The sequence below is a fragment of the Plectropomus leopardus genome, chromosome 18 (assembly GCF_008729295.1).
Source record: "Plectropomus leopardus isolate mb chromosome 18, YSFRI_Pleo_2.0, whole genome shotgun sequence".
NCBI classification, from domain to species: domain Eukaryota; kingdom Metazoa; phylum Chordata; class Actinopteri; order Perciformes; family Serranidae; genus Plectropomus; species Plectropomus leopardus.
Genome location: NC_056480.1, coordinates 25,353,862 through 25,372,598, shown reverse-complemented (window position 1 = coordinate 25,372,598; position 18,737 = coordinate 25,353,862). Strand labels below are relative to the sequence as shown.

General features: G+C 39.2%; 1 protein-coding gene across 1 annotated transcript in view; it reads right to left on the bottom strand.

The window, feature by feature from the left end:
- Positions 1-324: 324 nt before the first annotated feature.
- Positions 325-18,737, bottom strand: part of fam135b (family with sequence similarity 135 member B) — a 60,934-nt gene continuing 42,521 nt past the window's right edge. The window contains 14 exon segments of the mRNA XM_042507153.1: positions 325-780; positions 1,952-2,065; positions 2,638-2,748; positions 2,919-3,070; positions 5,367-5,464; positions 5,574-5,665; positions 6,856-7,022; positions 8,958-10,941; positions 11,590-11,744; positions 11,820-11,893; positions 14,128-14,216; positions 14,219-14,282; positions 15,087-15,136; positions 17,179-17,338. Coding sequence (XP_042363087.1) covers positions 575-780; positions 1,952-2,065; positions 2,638-2,748; positions 2,919-3,070; positions 5,367-5,464; positions 5,574-5,665; positions 6,856-7,022; positions 8,958-10,941; positions 11,590-11,744; positions 11,820-11,893; positions 14,128-14,216; positions 14,219-14,282; positions 15,087-15,136; positions 17,179-17,338 — 3,516 coding nt within the window. The 3' untranslated portion in view covers positions 325-574.

Below are 18,737 nucleotides of genomic sequence, written 5' to 3'. Positions count from 1 at the left end.
CAGATAAAAAAATTAAACAAAACATTTGTTTTTGTAGAAAGGAACATTTATGTTTTGTACAACAAAATACTTGTACAATCAACGGGATAAATGCTGCCAATCTCTTCTCGCTTCGGCTCTAAGGATAATCCAAGACTATCATCGGTCTACCCCCTTAAATAAGACTTCAATCAAGCAGCCATACTGAAGGCTTTAAACCAACTCTAAAGGGAAAGTAGTTAAATGCTCTCAACCACAATTAGCATCTGTTAGTGTTCTGACTGACTCAAGTTAATAATAAGGCCATAAAACATCTACAATCAATCCTGTGACAGATGTCAGATGTTTTGTTTTGCATGGCTACACGTCAAACTCAGACGTCTGAGTTAGCATTTTCAACAGTCACAATACACTGATCTTTTTGTAACAGCTGCTAACAACCCTAACAAATTGGATATACAGGCCTTGCCTCTTGGATATCAGGATTATATACACTGAATATACTGTACAAAGTGAAGATAAGGACCTTATCGCTCAAAGTGGCTCCATCAGTCACCGACAGGAAGTGTTCAGCAAGTCTGCAGTACTAGCACCTTTACTTGAAGTAGTTGAGCCCTGCCACAAGGAAGAACTTCTCCAGGAAGAGCTCAGAGTCCAAGACAGCGATGTGGGCGGCGCGGCCGATCAGGGTGTTTGCTGTGTTGGGCAGAGCGTGGAACACGTTCTGGCGGATCAGCCGGCACTCTTTAGCCTCCACGAGTGGCTGCAGGAGGTTGTTGATCATCTCAGTGTACACAGGCCCTTCAGTGCAGAAATTAAGAAAGTTACGGTGAGTCATTTTTGGAGTTTTCTGTTGTCTGGCACATATAGCCGTACAAAAATACAACTTTGTATGCATCATTTTTGGGTAGCAGATTAAAACAACAAGAGATAATTATGGGTAGATTTTTCTACCTTCAGACAGAGCCAGGACAGCTGTTTCCAGTTTTTAAACTAAGCTAAGGTAACCAACTGCTGGCTGTATCATATAAGCCTTGAAAAAAAGCAAAGTGCTTTTTTTAGAAGCAGTGTGTAGGTGTAGGATCACGCCAATCGTGTTTAGTTGGACTTAACGTTAGCCTATGTAACTTTTGCTGAACAACTCATCTATCTGAAGCTTGCTAACATTAGCTAACCTAGCTGGAGATGGCTTATTGTTCTTACAGCCCTTAATTCTGAAGCCTCAGTAGTCTGAAAAAGGTCCCATGGCGATAGCATTTTTATGACGGTCTGTTGTGAAAAAACAGTGCCATTTTTTTTAACTGATGTCAGAAGTACATGGTTATCATTTATGCAGAATGATTAGACCTGGTTCCCCATCATTGCCATCATTGGTTGGGTTGATTGGGTTGGGGCATAAAGAGTTCGACTGGTTGAGTAGGGCTGGTCATTGCTTTGCAAATTGTTGGAAGGTTTGATGATGTCATTCTGAATACTAAATAATAATTTGCGTCTTTGTGGGAGAATGTAGCGAATTTTCAGAAAAATGGCCTTTTTGTTTTCAGCATGTATGTTATCATTAGCGTTTACTGAAAGTCCCTAGGGTTTGCACTGAGTTGATCTGCTTTTATAGTTTGCATCTTGTGTCTGTTCATATACTTTTTAATGATATTGCATCATGTATCTTTTATTAACTATTAACTGCATGTTTTTTTATCTCAATACATGACATCATTGTAAATAAGCCCAGCCCTCTGGGATTCTCTCAAGGTTAAATATAGGTAATATTAATAATAATAAACAGTTGTGATTAGCATGACCCCTCTGAAGTCTGCCTGAAATCTGTCCTGACCAGACACATCTGCCAAAGCAATAAAACATGAGCTCGCAGATTCATCTGGTTCCCTGGGGCTAAAAAATATTGAAAAATATTGTAAATATTGAAGGAGAGGAGAAGAGAATCCAATAGAGCATGAAGACATGCACTTCTGACCTGTGGTCCTGTCCTTAAGAGCAGTTTTGCACATCTCTATTCTGGCCGAGTGGAAGGGAACATAACGGTCTTGTGGAGACGCCACCAATACCACGTTCTTGAAGAACTGGAGCCCTAAAAGGACACAACACACACAAGTAAATGAGACTGCAGAGGGTGTGTGTGTGTGTGTGTGTGTGTGTGTGTGTTTGAGAGAGCGAGGTGGAGAGAGAGGAAGACACAGGAAAGGAGTGAATTGGTTGTAAAACGCAAAGTACAATCACAAAGTACAATGACAGGCTTGATACGATAAAACTGTGGGGTTTTTTTTTTTCTTAAGTCTCCTGTCAGTATGCTTTTAAGAGAGTGTGCTGGTGGGTTTCCAATGACAGGGTTTGGATCATTTTGTCAGCCTGCCACAGCTCTGAAGGGGTAAAATAGTGTTTTCAGGCTTATCTTTTTCAAGCCTGTGTGACAAACGACTGCTTTGTTCCACTCAAACAGTGGGGAGGCCTCTCACAGGCCTCTCGCAGCACGCTGGCAGGGGTTTTGAGTGTTAGCAAGCTGACACGTACAGAAATTTGACAAAAAGGACAAGATGACAACATTTCCATGAATATTTGAATAGACTTGTCTTTCAAGTAATATTCTGTAAAGTGAGGCAGTCAATATACTGTCTGTGTTTCAAATTCACTTTCACACGCTACCTGGTTTCTGACTCAGGAGATAGAGGAATGTTTTCCGTGGATCGACGTGATCTCTGAAGGTGAGCTGCAGCAAGGAGCCCGATTTCTTCAGCTTCTGCATTAACCACAGACCTGAGCAAAACACACAAAAAAAACACAATCAGGACTCCTGCTCTTTCATAGAAGTATGGGTGATACTTTTAGATAAAAAAGATGCTGCTGAGAGCACAAACCATTGAAATGCAGTGCTGTGCAGCATTGTAAATACAGCACATCTGCAGTGTGCAGTTTGGTGGCCTCACCTGTGCTGACCAATGTGCTGTTGTTGTACAGGGTTCCCAAGTGTGGGCCCGACAGCGAGAGGAAAGTGTGCAGTTTGGGCAAATAGCATCGGAAGCGAGGCCTCGTCAGCACAGAGCGGATGATGATGTTCCCCAGAGAGTGGCCAATGAAGCTGTTGGCCAGAGACAAACTACTTTCAGAGAGATAAAGTTGCAACTTGAGTGGGTGGCTAGAAAACAGCGCCTCCAACAGCGCTGACCTATGACACGGCTCAATATCTTATTATAGCCTCCTCTGCATAGAGCTCCAGCTGGGGCTATTTTAAGATTTTTAGCTGGCAATTACAGAAAATCCATTAAGTTTTTAAATGTTTAACCCCCTGAAACCTGAAATTGAGAAAGACAAAGCAACAAAAGAAGAAATGACCCAAATATTGTACAAGAAAATTACCTGACAAATAGTAAAAAATAAATAAAAATTAAATAATAAACAAACAGAAGTTACATAGTAAAACTACTTACACAAAAATTATAATAATTTTGTACAAGGTTCCCATACATTTTCATTAACAAAATTTCAAACCTTTCATGACTTCTCAAGGACCTATATTTTTTTTCTGCCCATGCTTGCCCAGCATATTTCAAACAAGTCAGGATTTCAACAATTCTTTCAGCTAGAGGGCATACATAATGAGAGAGACAGAATAAGGGGAGAAAATGAAGAGACAAAAATCATCATACATCGATGCATATTGAAGCTACATGTTTTCAGCCCCATAAAGTGCATTTGCTGTTCTGTTAGATTACATGAAGGGTTATCCATGAAAGATTACTGTAACAAATCCATTACTTTTCCAAAACTTTAAGTGATTTTTTTTTTTACTAATTCCATGTCTTTTCCAGGCCTGAAACATGTGAATGTGATGTTCCATGACTTTTCCAGGCTTTGTCATGACCTTGCGAATCCTGTTTGCTAATATAATATAATATACATAATTTTAAATAAAGTTTTACCCTAGCTTTTTTCTTTTTCCCATTTTCCCTTCCTTTCTCAGAACACATTTTTTGAATTTTTTAAATTCTTGCAGTTTGTGACGTATTTATTACCATATTGCTCATTGCCTTTTTCCCATGTTTTTGAAAGAAATCGCAAGAATTTGCTCAGGGCTCAAAGATTTAAATATTGTGAAAGGCGTCTGAAAACAGCACAAGGAAAGTGATGTCGCTCACTCCAAATTTCAAAGGGTTAAACATCCTAAAAGGCAAATGACAACTTAATGATGCTAACATAGAGGACATAGCATACAAATTAATAGTCATCCCAGCAGTGGGAAATATTAGATTCATGAAGCTATATGTCTGTCACTTAGTTTAATTACTGCACTGTTACAGCTTTACCCAAAATCCCTCATCGCCATGTCTGCTCCTTCTCATCTGTCTCCTACCAAACTAAATATAGAAGTAATGTGAAAAGAACCAGATGCTGTTGTGGCAGTCCATTGCTTTTGTCTTTGATAGTTGTTCTCTGGAGAATATGCCACAACAAGGAAAGTTAACAAACTTGGGTTGAAACTCTTGCAAAAAAAAAAAATAAATAAATAATAAACTGGCACATCGAGGGCAATTAAGCAGGAAGATGAATAGCTTAATTTGACGGGAACTAGGCAACATAGTACCACATAAAAGAGTACAGTCAATCAAGTGAGATTCAGAAACTTATTGGCACTGAATGATAAGAGCTTTTCATCCATTTTGTGCTGATATCCATTTTGGGTTGGTACAGTCAATACATTATCATGAAACAGTGATTCTAATGAGTGTAGGCACTCGTGCTGAGTCCAAGTATCAATACGTAGTCTCTGCTGCCATCTACTGTCCAAAGAGAATGCTGCTTGAGTTGATGATTGCCAATGATATAACTTAACCCTTTGTAATCTGAGCAAATTGACTTGATTTCTTTGAAAAACATGGGAAGGCAATAAGCAGCTTGTAAAGAAATGACACCAAAATTTCCAAGAAATAAGTAAATAGTACAAGTTACCTGAAAATTGTCACAAAAAAGGGAAAGGAAACAAAAAATGCATAAAAAAACAAATAAACTACCTCAAAAAAAGTTATTAAATAATAACAAGACTATAATATTTATTAATATAAAATAAGTAATTTAATTATATTTTTTCTTCATTTTTTTCTCTAGCTTTTTTAAAAATAATTTCCTAAATCAACATTTTCTTTATTTTTATTTTTATTTTGCAATTTGTACGCAATTTCTTGACAAGTTGTTAAGTGTCTTTTTTCTCATGTTTTCAAGAATTTAAACCAATTTGCTCAGGGGTAAAAGGGTTAACTACTGTGATAGATGTCTGAAAGCAGCACAAAAAAACTGATGTTGATCCATGTTTCAAAGGGTTAAATGATCAATCAAAAGCTGAATTGTCAGTAATGTGTTGTTAAATTTGAGCAACTGACCTTATCCTGCCGATGGTGAGGTTGTACAGCTGGATATGCTGTATGATCTCATCCAGCAGCCTGTCTGTCATGGTGTCAAAATCTGCAAACGTGTCAGTCTGCAGAGAAAAGTATTGTTATTAGCGCTCTGCAAAATGCCTTAAAGCACTTTTTGGAGAAAAAAAGAATGACTGTACGCGTTATCAATTTGCTTTATTCCAACTGTACCTGGTTCCTTTCAGACATGAGGAAGTCGAGCCTGGATCCTGGAAGGCCTAACTCAATGAAAGTCTTCACCAGCCTAAGGTCTGCGCTGTTTCCTGGAAGCAAAGAAGAAAATTATACACACACTTTCTGGCCCATTTATCTTTTAAGAGACGGCTAGAATTAGTATTCACAGAATACATAGTGCAAAGTGATATTTTAAGGTTGTAGGACATACTCTCAGAGACTGTATTACATTAACTTTGCTAATAGGACACTAAAGTCTAAAAATGTACAGCATGCTGGGAAGGTGTCAGCTTAAGAGCTATTAGTTTCTTGAAGACATTTTTTCATCGGAGTGGCCAGATGAGCAAGCAATAGGCTTGAAAACTATGTCAATATGGAGATTTCAGGAATCATTTCCTTTGGTTTCATATTTTATCATTATTATTACAAATTATCTGTTGTGCAAATTAATTAATTAAATATTTTGAGTCTCACAACAATCCTGTCTCTATGTGTTTTTAATATTTTTCCTGTGTTTCCCTGAGCATTCATTTATTTGTGGCACCCCACCTCGATGACAACATCTGCTGCAACACATTGATTTTGTATTTTTGAAGCTGTACCATATATACCGTTTGGGTATTCAATTCACCACACTCTCAGAGTGCAGAGTGTACTCTGGGCACAGAGGGAGCAGCACAATGCCAGGTGTGGTGAAAGTGAAACTTAACTTTATTGAGCTGGGTCTAAAAGCTGATCAGTTCTGACCAGAACGACAGATTTCCACCCTGTACTAAAACTCGCCAAACTGCAGCTGAGGAAAATATGACCAGTTCACAAACCCGCAAAAACGTCCACATTTAGAAAGGCAATGTGATATGATGATAAAGGGACACACGCAAGCAACACAAAAAAAAGAAAACAAAAGAAAAAAACAAAAAAGTTGAGGACCCCCATGTTAGGCAATTAATTATTCTTCATATAGGCTGGTTGTTCTTTTCCCTTAATAATACAGCTTTGATTTGAAGGAACACTTTCATATAAAAGAATATAATTAATGGTAACAAGCCTTTCTCAAGTTTGGGGGAAATTTGCGGGTACACATAGAACCCATTTTTATTAAGATATCTTGACAGTTCAAGGTACTCAAGGTAAACTGCCTACATGTTTTTCAACAATGGATCCCTTGGGTTGTCTAACTTCATAGGATACTAGCACTTTCACACTTTCTTAAAAAAAAAAAGTATGCCACAGCATCTCAAAACGGTGAACCAGAACCGTAAACTCTATGCAGACTCACCATCGAGCCCGTGGACACACACCACAAGGTGTATGCCGTCCTCAAACTCCTCGTCGTCCTCCTCAGGGGGGAAATAGGGCAGATCCGATGCCAGGAGAGGAAGGTCGCTGTACAAGCTGGCCTGAAAGCTCAACTCTTTGAGCAGCTCCTCTTTGGCTTTGTAGAAGCTGGAGAAAAGGGAAATGACATTTGGAAAAACACAAACAGATTATATTCTGTTTGTTAGCAATAAATTGAAAAAGACCTTTTCCCGTAATGTACAAAGACAAGCAAATAATGTACAATCTTAGTTACACACATAAAATGCTGATCTGAGAAGAAAAGTTTGTATAACACTAAGAATGCATCTCTTAGAGGTGAATCACACCTACAGTTTTCTCCCTTTGGTCCAAAACATCATGGGAAACCTGCCTTGCATTTTTTGCATTTGATTAATTTCAGTTCACATTGCCTTCTTCCGAACAAACAGAGGCTTATAAACAAAAGTCCCGCAGACTTTCGAGTAGCTCCTCGAAAGTTTTATTGCCCTGTCATCCCGCCATGTTACAGATTTCAGCTATGAAGGAGTCAAAACAAATCCGATTCCAGCTCCTGTACTTTGAGCTAATCGTGATGGATTTGTCTGCACTCTTTGATGTGATTTAACACTCTCAGGAGGCATTTAACCTCGTCTTGACTTCCTTGCTTCGTATTTGCCCTCACTTCATTTTGTTATGCTAGGCTTTCCAAGCATGAGTAACTGCCAGCTACTGCACCAGATGTCAACAGCCGTCTCCACATAGCCATAAAACCTTGTCTCTTGGCCTTGTTTCCTTGGTGTGGATTATAATCTCACTCCAACAAAGTTTTCCTTGGAAGAGGGCCTGCATTTTCTGAAACATTACTTACTGACACCCCAGTCAGATGGGCATTATTCTCAGCTGCCTGAACAAACATTTGATAACTACTTTTATTATTTGAACATGCTCGATTGCAGCCTTGATGTCCAACTGAAAGTACAAAATCCACCCCCTTTTGCTGTGAAAAATGAGTCAAAACAGGTGTTTTTTCTATTTTAGTGTTCATTTTAGCCTCTAAGCCTTTCGGAGGATGGGCCAATGTTTGATTGAAAGCTTCTCGAATTACACTACTGACAAAATACGGATGTCACTTGTTTAATTTGACAGGATTGCTGCTTTGCTACCAAATTGATCCCACAGGGGTAGAAAAAGGGGCCTGAACATGATAACTGTAGGAGCGGCAGCAAAGTGTTTGAATCCTTGATGTCAGGTTTTGACTATAGACCTTCTTTGATTACAATGTGGTCAGTTTATGGCGTTGTCCACATTTCTATTGGTTGAACCGGATGTATGTATGTTGTATGACTCCTTAAGATTTTTCATTTTGGCGAATATATCCTTGTAGCTTGTGAACTAAATTAAATTAAGTAAGATGTGTAACATTGGGTTACTGTAATATATTTCAATTCAAAGTGCTGGTATACAGACATGCACCTCTTTTTCTGGCTCGTTACAGTATGCCTAGCTGTCCACCAAAAAACACTGGAATATAACCCATAGGGGACTATACCCACCTCCTCCTTGGTAAGCTATCCATCTACCTTGCCACTACACCACTGCAGACACAAGGTGCCATGGCAACATTCACTATCAAGCTAAGTTGTATATAAAGTTAAGTCACTAGTAACTGTTATTTTTTAAGTTAGTAACTAAATTTGTCTATACTGGCCAATGCTGACATTTAAAGATAAATTTAAGCGCTCCAGTTGCCTGCTAATCAATCTTCTACCAACAGCACGTTCCTCCAACAGCAGATACCTAAATGATAACTTTCTTTAGCAAGCAATGGAGCAACAAAAGACATGTGTCCATGCTTGTAAAATAAGTTGGAGACATTAACCAGCCAGCTAATGTGGTTAGACAAAAATGCAATGACATTCATCCTGTTTATGCACAGGCAACATATTTAAATTTTGGTTAAGAGACCATGGAGTTTGATCCACAAAGCAGTCTTGTATGGTAAGCTGAAAATATGTAACAACATTGTTGATTAAAACACATCGTCTTTTACTAACACACAGCATAGCTCAAATATTGACTCACTTTAGCATTCGTTCATTGGTCTCATCGTCCATGTTTAGGGGATTAAGTGAAGATGAGGAGATGATGCCAAAGGAACCCAGGGGCTGATGGGTGATAGGTGAGGTAGCCTGGCGAGCAGACATTCCACTGATGGACGGAGAGTCTCTCAGAACAGAAGAAAATGGCAGACAGGTCGGGGCACAGGACACTGACATGTTCACCACCTCCACCATCTTCTTATTCACAAAGGCCAGCCCTGAGTTGGGGATCTTAGAGGGCTTAGTCTGGCAGTCTAAAGGCTCTTTCTCGTTGGCTGATAAATCATCGAGGTCAACAGGTGATGCGATATTATTGGCTATCAGCCCTGTGAGGTCACTCGGCCTCTGTGCAATAGTGCTGCTGGGGAGGTCATTGGTGTGAAGCCTCAAAGGCTCCAGAGGTGTTCGTGAGGGATCCAAACACTCCTGGCCTTCAACACCAAGCAGTTCAGGCTGATGGAAACTTTGGCAATCATCTCCAGTGTTAATTCTCTCCTGAGCTGCCGCACTTTTATGCACACATGGTTTGTTTCCGCAGCTGCAGGGCACTGCTTCCGTTTCAACGAGATGCACATCCTCCACTGAGGCGCTCACTCCACTGATGTGTGTTTGATGGTTCATATTCTCCCCCTGGCTGCCAATAACAGTGCTTTCCTTCACATGAGGGCTCTCAAAAGACTCTTGTAAAAGCAACACTTCAGACACATCACTTAACACTGACTTGGTTCTGTATGTCTCTGACAGGTACTGTGAAGGATGTGACTTTTCAAAGCTAATATTCTCCTTGACTATATGGCCAAAATTTGTCGTTGAACTTGAATCTAATAGCGATGAATCAGACTGCGCCGAATCCGTGTTGCTGTTCAAAGAAGAGCAGTTGAGATTCACTGATTCCTGGTGTAGCACTATGCTTTTAGTATCTGTGTCCTGATTGAGCTGCATATGATCCTCCTCGGTGTCTTCAGGGCTGCTTATCTGCGGTGCAGAGACCGACTTTGTCAGTTTGCTGAGCTGCCTCTGCTGCTGGTCCTCCTCATAGGGCAGGGAGCTAATAGATGTGAGCGAGGCCTGGATACCTCCACTTGGGAGGCTACCGTTGCTCTCCATCTGCAGGCCCTCCAGAGAGCTTCGGTGGACTGGGTGGCGACACACTATCTGCTGAGGGATCTCCCGTTCGCTGGAGAAGTCTAAAGGAGGTCGACCTCGCAGCGCGGCCTCAAGGGGCCAGGCCACCGAGCTGGGCTCACTCTCAATACCTGAGTCAGAAATAACTGAGGATGAGCGCTTCATGATCTTGGAGCCGACCAGGCCTCCACGGTGGCTCATCTCTCTTCTGAGATCACCGGGGAAGGGAGGATGTGCATGAGCAATGGGTAAGCTGGTTAGAGGAAGGTCCTCGCTTTCATCATCCATGGAGTGATTTAATGGCATGGCAATATCAGACTCCTCATCATTGATTTCACTCTCTCGTGCATTGCTGTCATTAGCGGCATTGCAAATTAGAACGGTAGTTTCTGTAAAGCGATGAGCAGGAGACTCATCACTGATGTTATTAGAGTCAGTGAGGAGATTGTTGTTCAAGGAGTGAGCCAAGACTGCTTCTCCTCCCGATGGATCCACATCACAAGGCTTAGAGATTTGCCTCAGACCTGGATCACATCTCTCCTCATCCTGATCTGGTTTTTCCTCTGGTTCCTTCAAATTCTCTAACTTTGCTAAAGACGCTTCACTACCATCCTCAGTAGGATTAAGGTTCTGTGTACTTCTGATGTTGGTACTGGTCTTACTCTGCTCTGCCATGAGTGAGACATATGTGGGCAGGTCCATGCAGTCATCACTGTCTGAGGGATCCTGGGGTTTTGCTGGTGAAGTGGCTCCCTGGCCTCTTTCAAAAATCCCATTTGCATGAGGGATGGCGGGACCTGAGTTGATCTGCCCATCAGTGGTTGGCACACGTGATACCCACTCTGCAAAGACAAGGACATTGCAGTATATCTATTGGCTTGAAATGCAAAAAAAATGGTGATTACATTGCCTGGTTCTAGACCTTTAAATCCACCAACTCCACTGACTTTGAGTTGACAGAATCGTCTGGCAGATTCGTCTTCTTCTCAGTTAAAATAAAAATGATCCCATGAGTGCCAAGGGAGGACTTAATTAGCCAATTAGAGCTACAGTTGGGTTTGACGCCATAGTCAAACTTTTGTCAAGTATTAAACAGTGCGTCAGAACCAATGAGAGATAATAACAATAGCAACCGCTATAGACAAGATAGACACTGCTTTCAAGTCACTTCTAAATCCATGTCTTCTCAATATTCCCTGACATTGTAGTTTGTTTGACTACTCTGCTTAACCCCTAAAGCCTTAACAAAACTAATATGTTAACATGGCCATGCATCAGTGAAAAATTAAAATTATTTAGTTAGATTCAGGTACAAATGTCAGCCTCTAGTGATAGGTAAGGTAAAATTAAATCTCCACCCCCAAATGAAAATTGGTCAGAGTGGATGAAATGTTTGACTGAAGATAGAAATGAAGTAGAACCAGTTGACAATTCTGTTCGATATCAGGCGTGTGAATAAGATAATTTTTTCCAGCCATCTTTTGTATTACCTGTCTGAGGAGACTCCACATATCTATCCTCAAAGATGATGGGCAGGCTGTTCCAGTCTCCATCGATGTCCAGGCACTCAACAGGTAAAGGAGGCATCTTGGTCAGGTAGTCTGAGCTCCGCACTTCTCCAGCTATCTGGCCATGTCTATTGATTCTGAAGGAGCAGAAGCATATCACATTTCTCTCCGTTCAAAGAATCAACTATTTCCCCAAGAAGACTGATACTTACAGTTCCTCTTGAAATGTCAGAGATATCTCTTTGGGGTGTTCCGTGAAGAAGTACGCCTCTGAGAACCTCCTGACCTGATGTCAGCAGAAAAAGACAAAGCAGTTTTTAACAGTCAGTCGCACTGAGTCAAGCATTCAAGGTCTGCACACAAAGACAGCTTCAAGTCCCTTCATCCGGTCTGTGACACAAGCTCGATCCAAAAGCTTTCTTCTTCCTTAGCTCCAATTAGAAACGCATCACCCTTGAAAGTCTGCCGCTGCGACGGGCAAATAACCAGGAACACTATTTCTGGTGTATTTTCACCCCACAATAATTACAGAATAAGTGTTAATTGAAATCCTAACTCCACTGGTGGGCAGAGGCATGACAGTATCCCTCCGAGGTAATCTAATACCAAAGCAAACATGTTCATTATTTTCAGACAACTGAGACGAAACAGTGCCACAAGAGAGCCTTGAGAGCTACTCCACTGTGAAGAGAATGTTCATATTAAACAGTCCAGTGATTAGATTGCATTGCATTGGAAATCATATTACTTTGCTCAGCTGGGTTTCAGCCTCTGAGGTCTAGAATGGCATCGTATCATTTGGCTAAATCACTTTGTAGTGCTCACAGGTCACAAATAAAACTCTGACTCGACAGAGTTTGGTCACCCACTCACAATATGTTACTTGTTTCTTGTTCAACATGGAGGTTCTTCCTCATCAATAAAACGTCAAGAATAATTTAGAGGGATATGTTGGCGGAAATAACACTAATTCTATTCATAGCTATGTTTAATAAGTGTGTAATCAACTAGGAATTGTTGTGTTTATATTAGAATGAGAACTTCTACAAAAATACAAAAATCTACATACAGGTTGGGTTCTCTTCCACAGAGTCCGGCGTGTTGTTTCTAGCCCAGAACAAACAACCAAATACTGGCTCTAGAATTCATGCTTTTGCCATTTTGCATTGGACGCCATTGTTCTCTTACACGCTTTGTGCAAGAGGAGTTTAATTTTGTTGCAATCCAAAGCTTCACCACTGGATGCCCCTAACTCCTCCACTTGAGTTAGAACAAAACATGAGCATATTTCAAAAGTTTGAATGTTCAAAGTGTGAAATTAATGATTGTGACAAAATTATTTTACACAGCAAAAAGTGACAAAACTGATCACTATACTGACCCACCCCAAAAGTAATATGAATGTCAAAATATGCATTTATCATAAAACTAAAGCCTAAAGACTTCAAATATAAATTTACCATAAACAGGAAATTCACACAAACACCTTTTTTGTAAGCCCATATATGATAGTATGTTGGCAAAGTTCAGGCATCAAAACAATAAAGGTAGTGCAATAAAGAAAAATGACTAATAAAAACCAGTAAAATGCGTATGTTATATGTAACAAAGTGTACAAAATAATAAAGTAATACTGTTTTTTATCTATCAATTTTGGAGAAATATTTAAAAATATAAGATTTTAACCCCATTAAACCATATAGAATTTAAGATAGAAAAATGTATGTCCTCTTAAAATGTTCAAACTCAATACTCTACACTGTTAGAGACACTTAATAAATACAAATAAATACTTAATAATAACAAGAAATAATAGGAAATACACACACATACATACATGCATACATACATACTTACTACTTTTAAAGATTCTAAACACTTTTTTTTAAATTGTCTTCAAGTTGCTCCCACTTCCATGCATTCATTATTTGCTGCAATTTAAAAGATACAAACCACCAATCCAACTTCCAAGCCTTTTTTTGTCTTATATAGTGCAGTATATAGTGCATTTTTTTAGAAAGCAGTGCTGGACTTCTCCACTTTTTACAGTTAACAAACTACTATATATATATATATATATATATATATATATTGTTTGCTAACTACAAAAGGTGAGAGGTCCAACACTGGCTTCTAAAAATAAGGCAGGGACATGTCCCCTGTGTCCTACCCCACCCCCACCCCCCTATAATTCCACCCCTGCTCATATGTTTGCCCAGAGAGATCATTCCAGTGTGGTGCCAGAGAATTTTATGCAGTAACGCAACCCAACATGCCTTAAGGAACTACTTGCAAAGCTAATGTCAGCGGTTATAAAACCATTCATTGTTCTGTGTTATTTTTGTATTTGTGTGTGTGGGTGCTGAGGATATAAATGTCTACATTTAATCATATCTGTACCAGTCGTAAGCACTGCACTCTGGAATGAAGACTGTCAGGGCTGTGGCTCAGAGAGCACACAGTAAAGGCTGACATCTGAGCGTGGTTATAAGCACGCCTTTGATGGAGTGCCACTCTCACCCTGAGCGTGTGGTGCTCCTGGGCCAGATAGGAGAGGATGTGGGGGTTGAGCACAGCGGCCTCTAGGAAGCGGCTCCACAGGGCAGCAGCTGGGAGCAGAGCTGGCTCACGTCCCTGCTGATCTGCTCTGCGACCCTTTCGTGGCCTTCCTGCAGCTGATGGGGAAACAGAAGGGTCAGAAAAAAATAGATTCCTATATGTTACATCAAATGCATCAGTCTTCCTAGAATACATTCTTTTCTCGGATCCTTACCTTTCTTGCTAACATATTTATACCAACAGACAAGAGAGCGCCTGCATGGATTGCATTGTAGAGAAAACTCATCAATCGAAAAACCCCTGCTGTCTCTGTGTAAAAGGCTGTTAATAACAACTGAGCTATCATGCCAGTCTGCACATACACTTCACAAGATGTTAAAAAATCAAGAGTTAACAGAAAGGCATGTTTATTTAATGTCTCAATGATCTTTTATGAGTTATACATACAAATACATTTTAAATTGTATTCACCAAAGAAAATATTGTAGTTGGCTTTGAACTAATGACACCTTAGAAACGTCTCAGAAAAAATCCATTGTCCTGGAGTGTAGTAAAATAAATAAGTAAATAAATAAATATGTAGTGATGATAATACTAATAAAAAACCACAACAACAACAACCATAATAATAATAATATAAATTATTATTTTGTCTTAATTTAATTTAATTTATTTGTGTATTGCTGGCTTACGTTGTTTAGCATGCCAAAAAAAATATACTTCTTTTCCGCCACTGACTGATTTGATGCATTATATATACATATATTTTAAAAACAGGAAAAACACAGTTAAAGATAAATAATAACAACCTGAATATCACAATAAAGTTAGAATCATAATCAGAATAGCCTTAGTGCTGAGCAAAAGACATCGGAAACTTTAATGTGGCTCTTTAACATGAGGATTTGGAATAAACGTACCTGTAACTCTATTGTGAGCTGATTTAGAGTCTCTTCGACAGGCAGCACCTCTGTGAGAGACAAGATATTTGCAGAGCTTAGTGCAAATGAAATTAAATACACTCTGTGCAAGCGGAGCACAGGGTCACTACAGCCTTAATAACAGATTTTAGTCAAAAATTTGAATATCTTTTTTATATTAGGGCCAAATTTAAGAGCAATTTTTTTTCAAGAAAAAAAAACACAAATCTGCAAAATAATCCAATAATTTTTGAGACTGAAGGAGAAAACTCAGAGTGATTAAATAGTGATTCAAATTAAAATATATTTCCCATTTTTAATCCTGAGCTAATTGATCATTTATCTCCTCTTATATGCAAATTATATGAAAAAAAAATTTAAAAAAATTCTACATCACAATCCCTGTCTTTTCTCTTCTCTCTTTAAATGTTTGATGACTCATCCTGCACTCAGGGGTGTTCACAAAAGTTCATCCAATCAAAGGAAACTTTGGGCAACTAAAGAAAAACTTTGTTTTAATTTTGAAAACAATGAGACTGAAATCCACATCATTCATCTCTCCCTAGTCCTCCTCCTGATCTCACAAGGGAGGTGTGTGTGGAGCCAACAGTCCATCCCACTATACTACACTAAATATTTGATCTGCCCACTTTTTAGCAATGAAATTCAACGCAAAGGATTTGATCTAAATCCCTCTTTTAATTGTAAGCCACTAAAATATTCTGCTTCAGAGCAAAATGTCACCACGCAGAAGCTAAAGATGCTCTAACTTGTGTGACTTTAAAAACAAAATTATATTAAACTCGATTGGCACTTAGACCAAATGCCCTTTCTTACAATATAAACTAAAGTAAAATGTAATTCGTGCATCCGCCCCGTGATTTGGATCTCCTCCAAAATTTGATGGGGTCTTCACTGACCCATTCAACACTCTTCCACCAAGTTTCATAAAAATCAGGCCAGTAACTTTTCCATAATCCTGCTAACAAATAGACAAACACAGAAACCAAGCCAAATACATGACCTCTTTTGCGAAGGTAATATTAACCAGTGAGGAAAGAATGGACTGAGTATAAATATGGACAACCGGACAGCTCCCCAGAAGTTTAGCTTTTTAATCTCAATCGCCCCCTGGTGTCTGTCTGCAGTATAGGTCATAAAGCCCGCCCCCTTTATGTTAGCTAATGGGTCATAGGCCAAACTAAAAATTAAAAGTACATGCCAAATACATTTTTCCCAAAGATGGTTTCTGTCACTTAAGGTAGTTCTCATCACCCTGATATTTGTTGATTGATTTTACTTCAGTTCAGTTTTAATGAGTAATTAAATTCCACAAAAAGGGTATTTTTCCTCGTGATTGACAGCTGTGACAGCCAGTCCCTGTACTCGTGTTCACTCAGGTTGCTTGCGATTGGTTTGACTGGTGTTTTGGCAAAGAATTTTTCCACCGCAGATATCGCTACTGCGCAGACTCAAGCTGTGAATGACATCACCAGCACAAGATGGCAGCGGCCATTTCTGGGATATGTTAACCTCACTTAAGCATAGCTTGGGTTAGTGGGGGTGTGATGTCCATCTTTGTATACAGTCTGCAAGGTAAAAAGTAGGTCAGACATTTACTCAAGTACAGTACAATTTTAAAGTATTTGTACATAGGGATATTCTGGAATTCACTCCCTATACTTATACTCCACTATACGAATACAATTACCTCACATTTGAGTGTTGCTTACACGTTAATGTGTCAGTTGTAACAAAATAACAACATGGTCATAATAATAATAATACTCTGAATGGCGACAATACACACTACTTACACCACTTATGATACTGTTATTACAATTATTTTATATTATTAAAAGTATGTTTACTTTCTTCTGTTAGTACTTTAACTTAAGGTCTTTCACCACTACTCCTAACCATGTTGGATTAATTGATGGCGACATGAAGAACAAATATCAATATCAGTTGTAGATCATTAATAAACCAATATTACAACTCATTTACTTAAAGTCCTTTACAATTTTATTTAAAAAAAAATAAATAAAAACATTAATATGAATATTGATATACAAATAATGCAGAGCTTCACCTGAGTCGAGTGGAGTCTGCTGGAGCTGTGGGATCTCCTTCATCAGTGCAGAGTGGTAGGTGTGCAGGCCCCTGTGTGCCACCAACAGGAGGCGACAGAGCCTCCGGTGCCACGTGTGAGCTCTCTGCAGGCAGTTTTCACTGGGCACATAAAAGCTCCCCTACAGAGACGAGACACACAGGAAATGTCAGCTGCTATGTAGGCCAGCTGTCAACTCTCAGAAAACGGCCTGTCTTAGTAACAGACATGTACTTGACCTTCAGAGTTCACAACTGCAACAATTGTATGGGCTTGTCACTGAACTCGTGTTAACCGTTTGAAACTCACAAGCTATCTGACCCTTTGAAGCCTAAGAAAATTAGTTTGATTTCTTTCAATAACATGAGGAAAAAAGGACAATGAGCAACTTGGCAAGAAATATCCTACAAATTAGTAAAAGGTGACAAGAAAATGACCTAAAAATTAGTTTTAAAAAATAATTATCAAAATAAAGGGTAAAATGTCCACAAATCTATACTTGTAAGGTATAATGATTTCATATTTAAAATTATGTTACAAAAATATAATTTTTAGGTCATTTTCTTGTTTGTTTTTTGCATTTATTCTTTTTATTTAATTAAATGTATTAATTTATCTATTTTTGTTATTTAGTTATTTATGGCTTATATTCAGGTAATTATTGTAATCTTTTAACTTTTTAACTTTTTTCAATTTTTTTTTAAGTAGCTTGTTGCCTCTCACCAATGTTTTTGAAAGAAATAAAACCAAGTAGCTTAGGTTTTCAAGGGTTAAAAGAAACGTGCTTCTGAATGGGAACAGTTAGATAATTACTTGCAACATAAAATACGACTTTGGAGGCAAATGGCCCCTAAACACAGCTTGCTGTGAGCCATAAAATCAGATCAATACGTGTATGTGGCCTCAGGAGGATGTATCGCATCCCTGTTACAACCTTTACAGTTCACAAGTGAGGAAGTTGACCCAGAATCCAAGGCGCTAAGGTTTAATTTTATGTAGTTTGGGGTTGAGGAGAAAAAGAAACAAGAAAAAAATGTTTTAAATCCTGTAGCTCAACCTCGTGGTTTTTGAGTGTTGGCTTCATATAAGCTGTAATATGGAGCCTGTTTCCAGTAGATGGCTCTCTAACAATGCAGTAGAAGCATTAAATGTAGTTCTCCATTGCAGTTTACAATGTGTGTTGAGAGTAACACAAGCCACAAATCAGCACAGACTTGATAATCATGTCTGTCAGTTAGATAAAGAGCTGATGGCCTTCTGACCAGACAACTATCACTGAACACATCAGCTGTTGTAACGTGGAGTCAGGGAGCCTTGAATGTGGCCAGTGACTGCCGTTGTCTGTCGGTCCATAACCTGCAAAAAAAACACACCTCTCCATGGTTGGGATGTTTTGAGCTTTGAAATGCATGTAACGCCTGAGTATCTGGGGATGTACTATAATTTGCCCTGAGCAAGTCAAGTCCCGGGCCCTATCATCACACCTGTGTGCACTCTGTAATTGCAGCGCTGCAGTCTACCCGGACCAGCAGGGAACATCT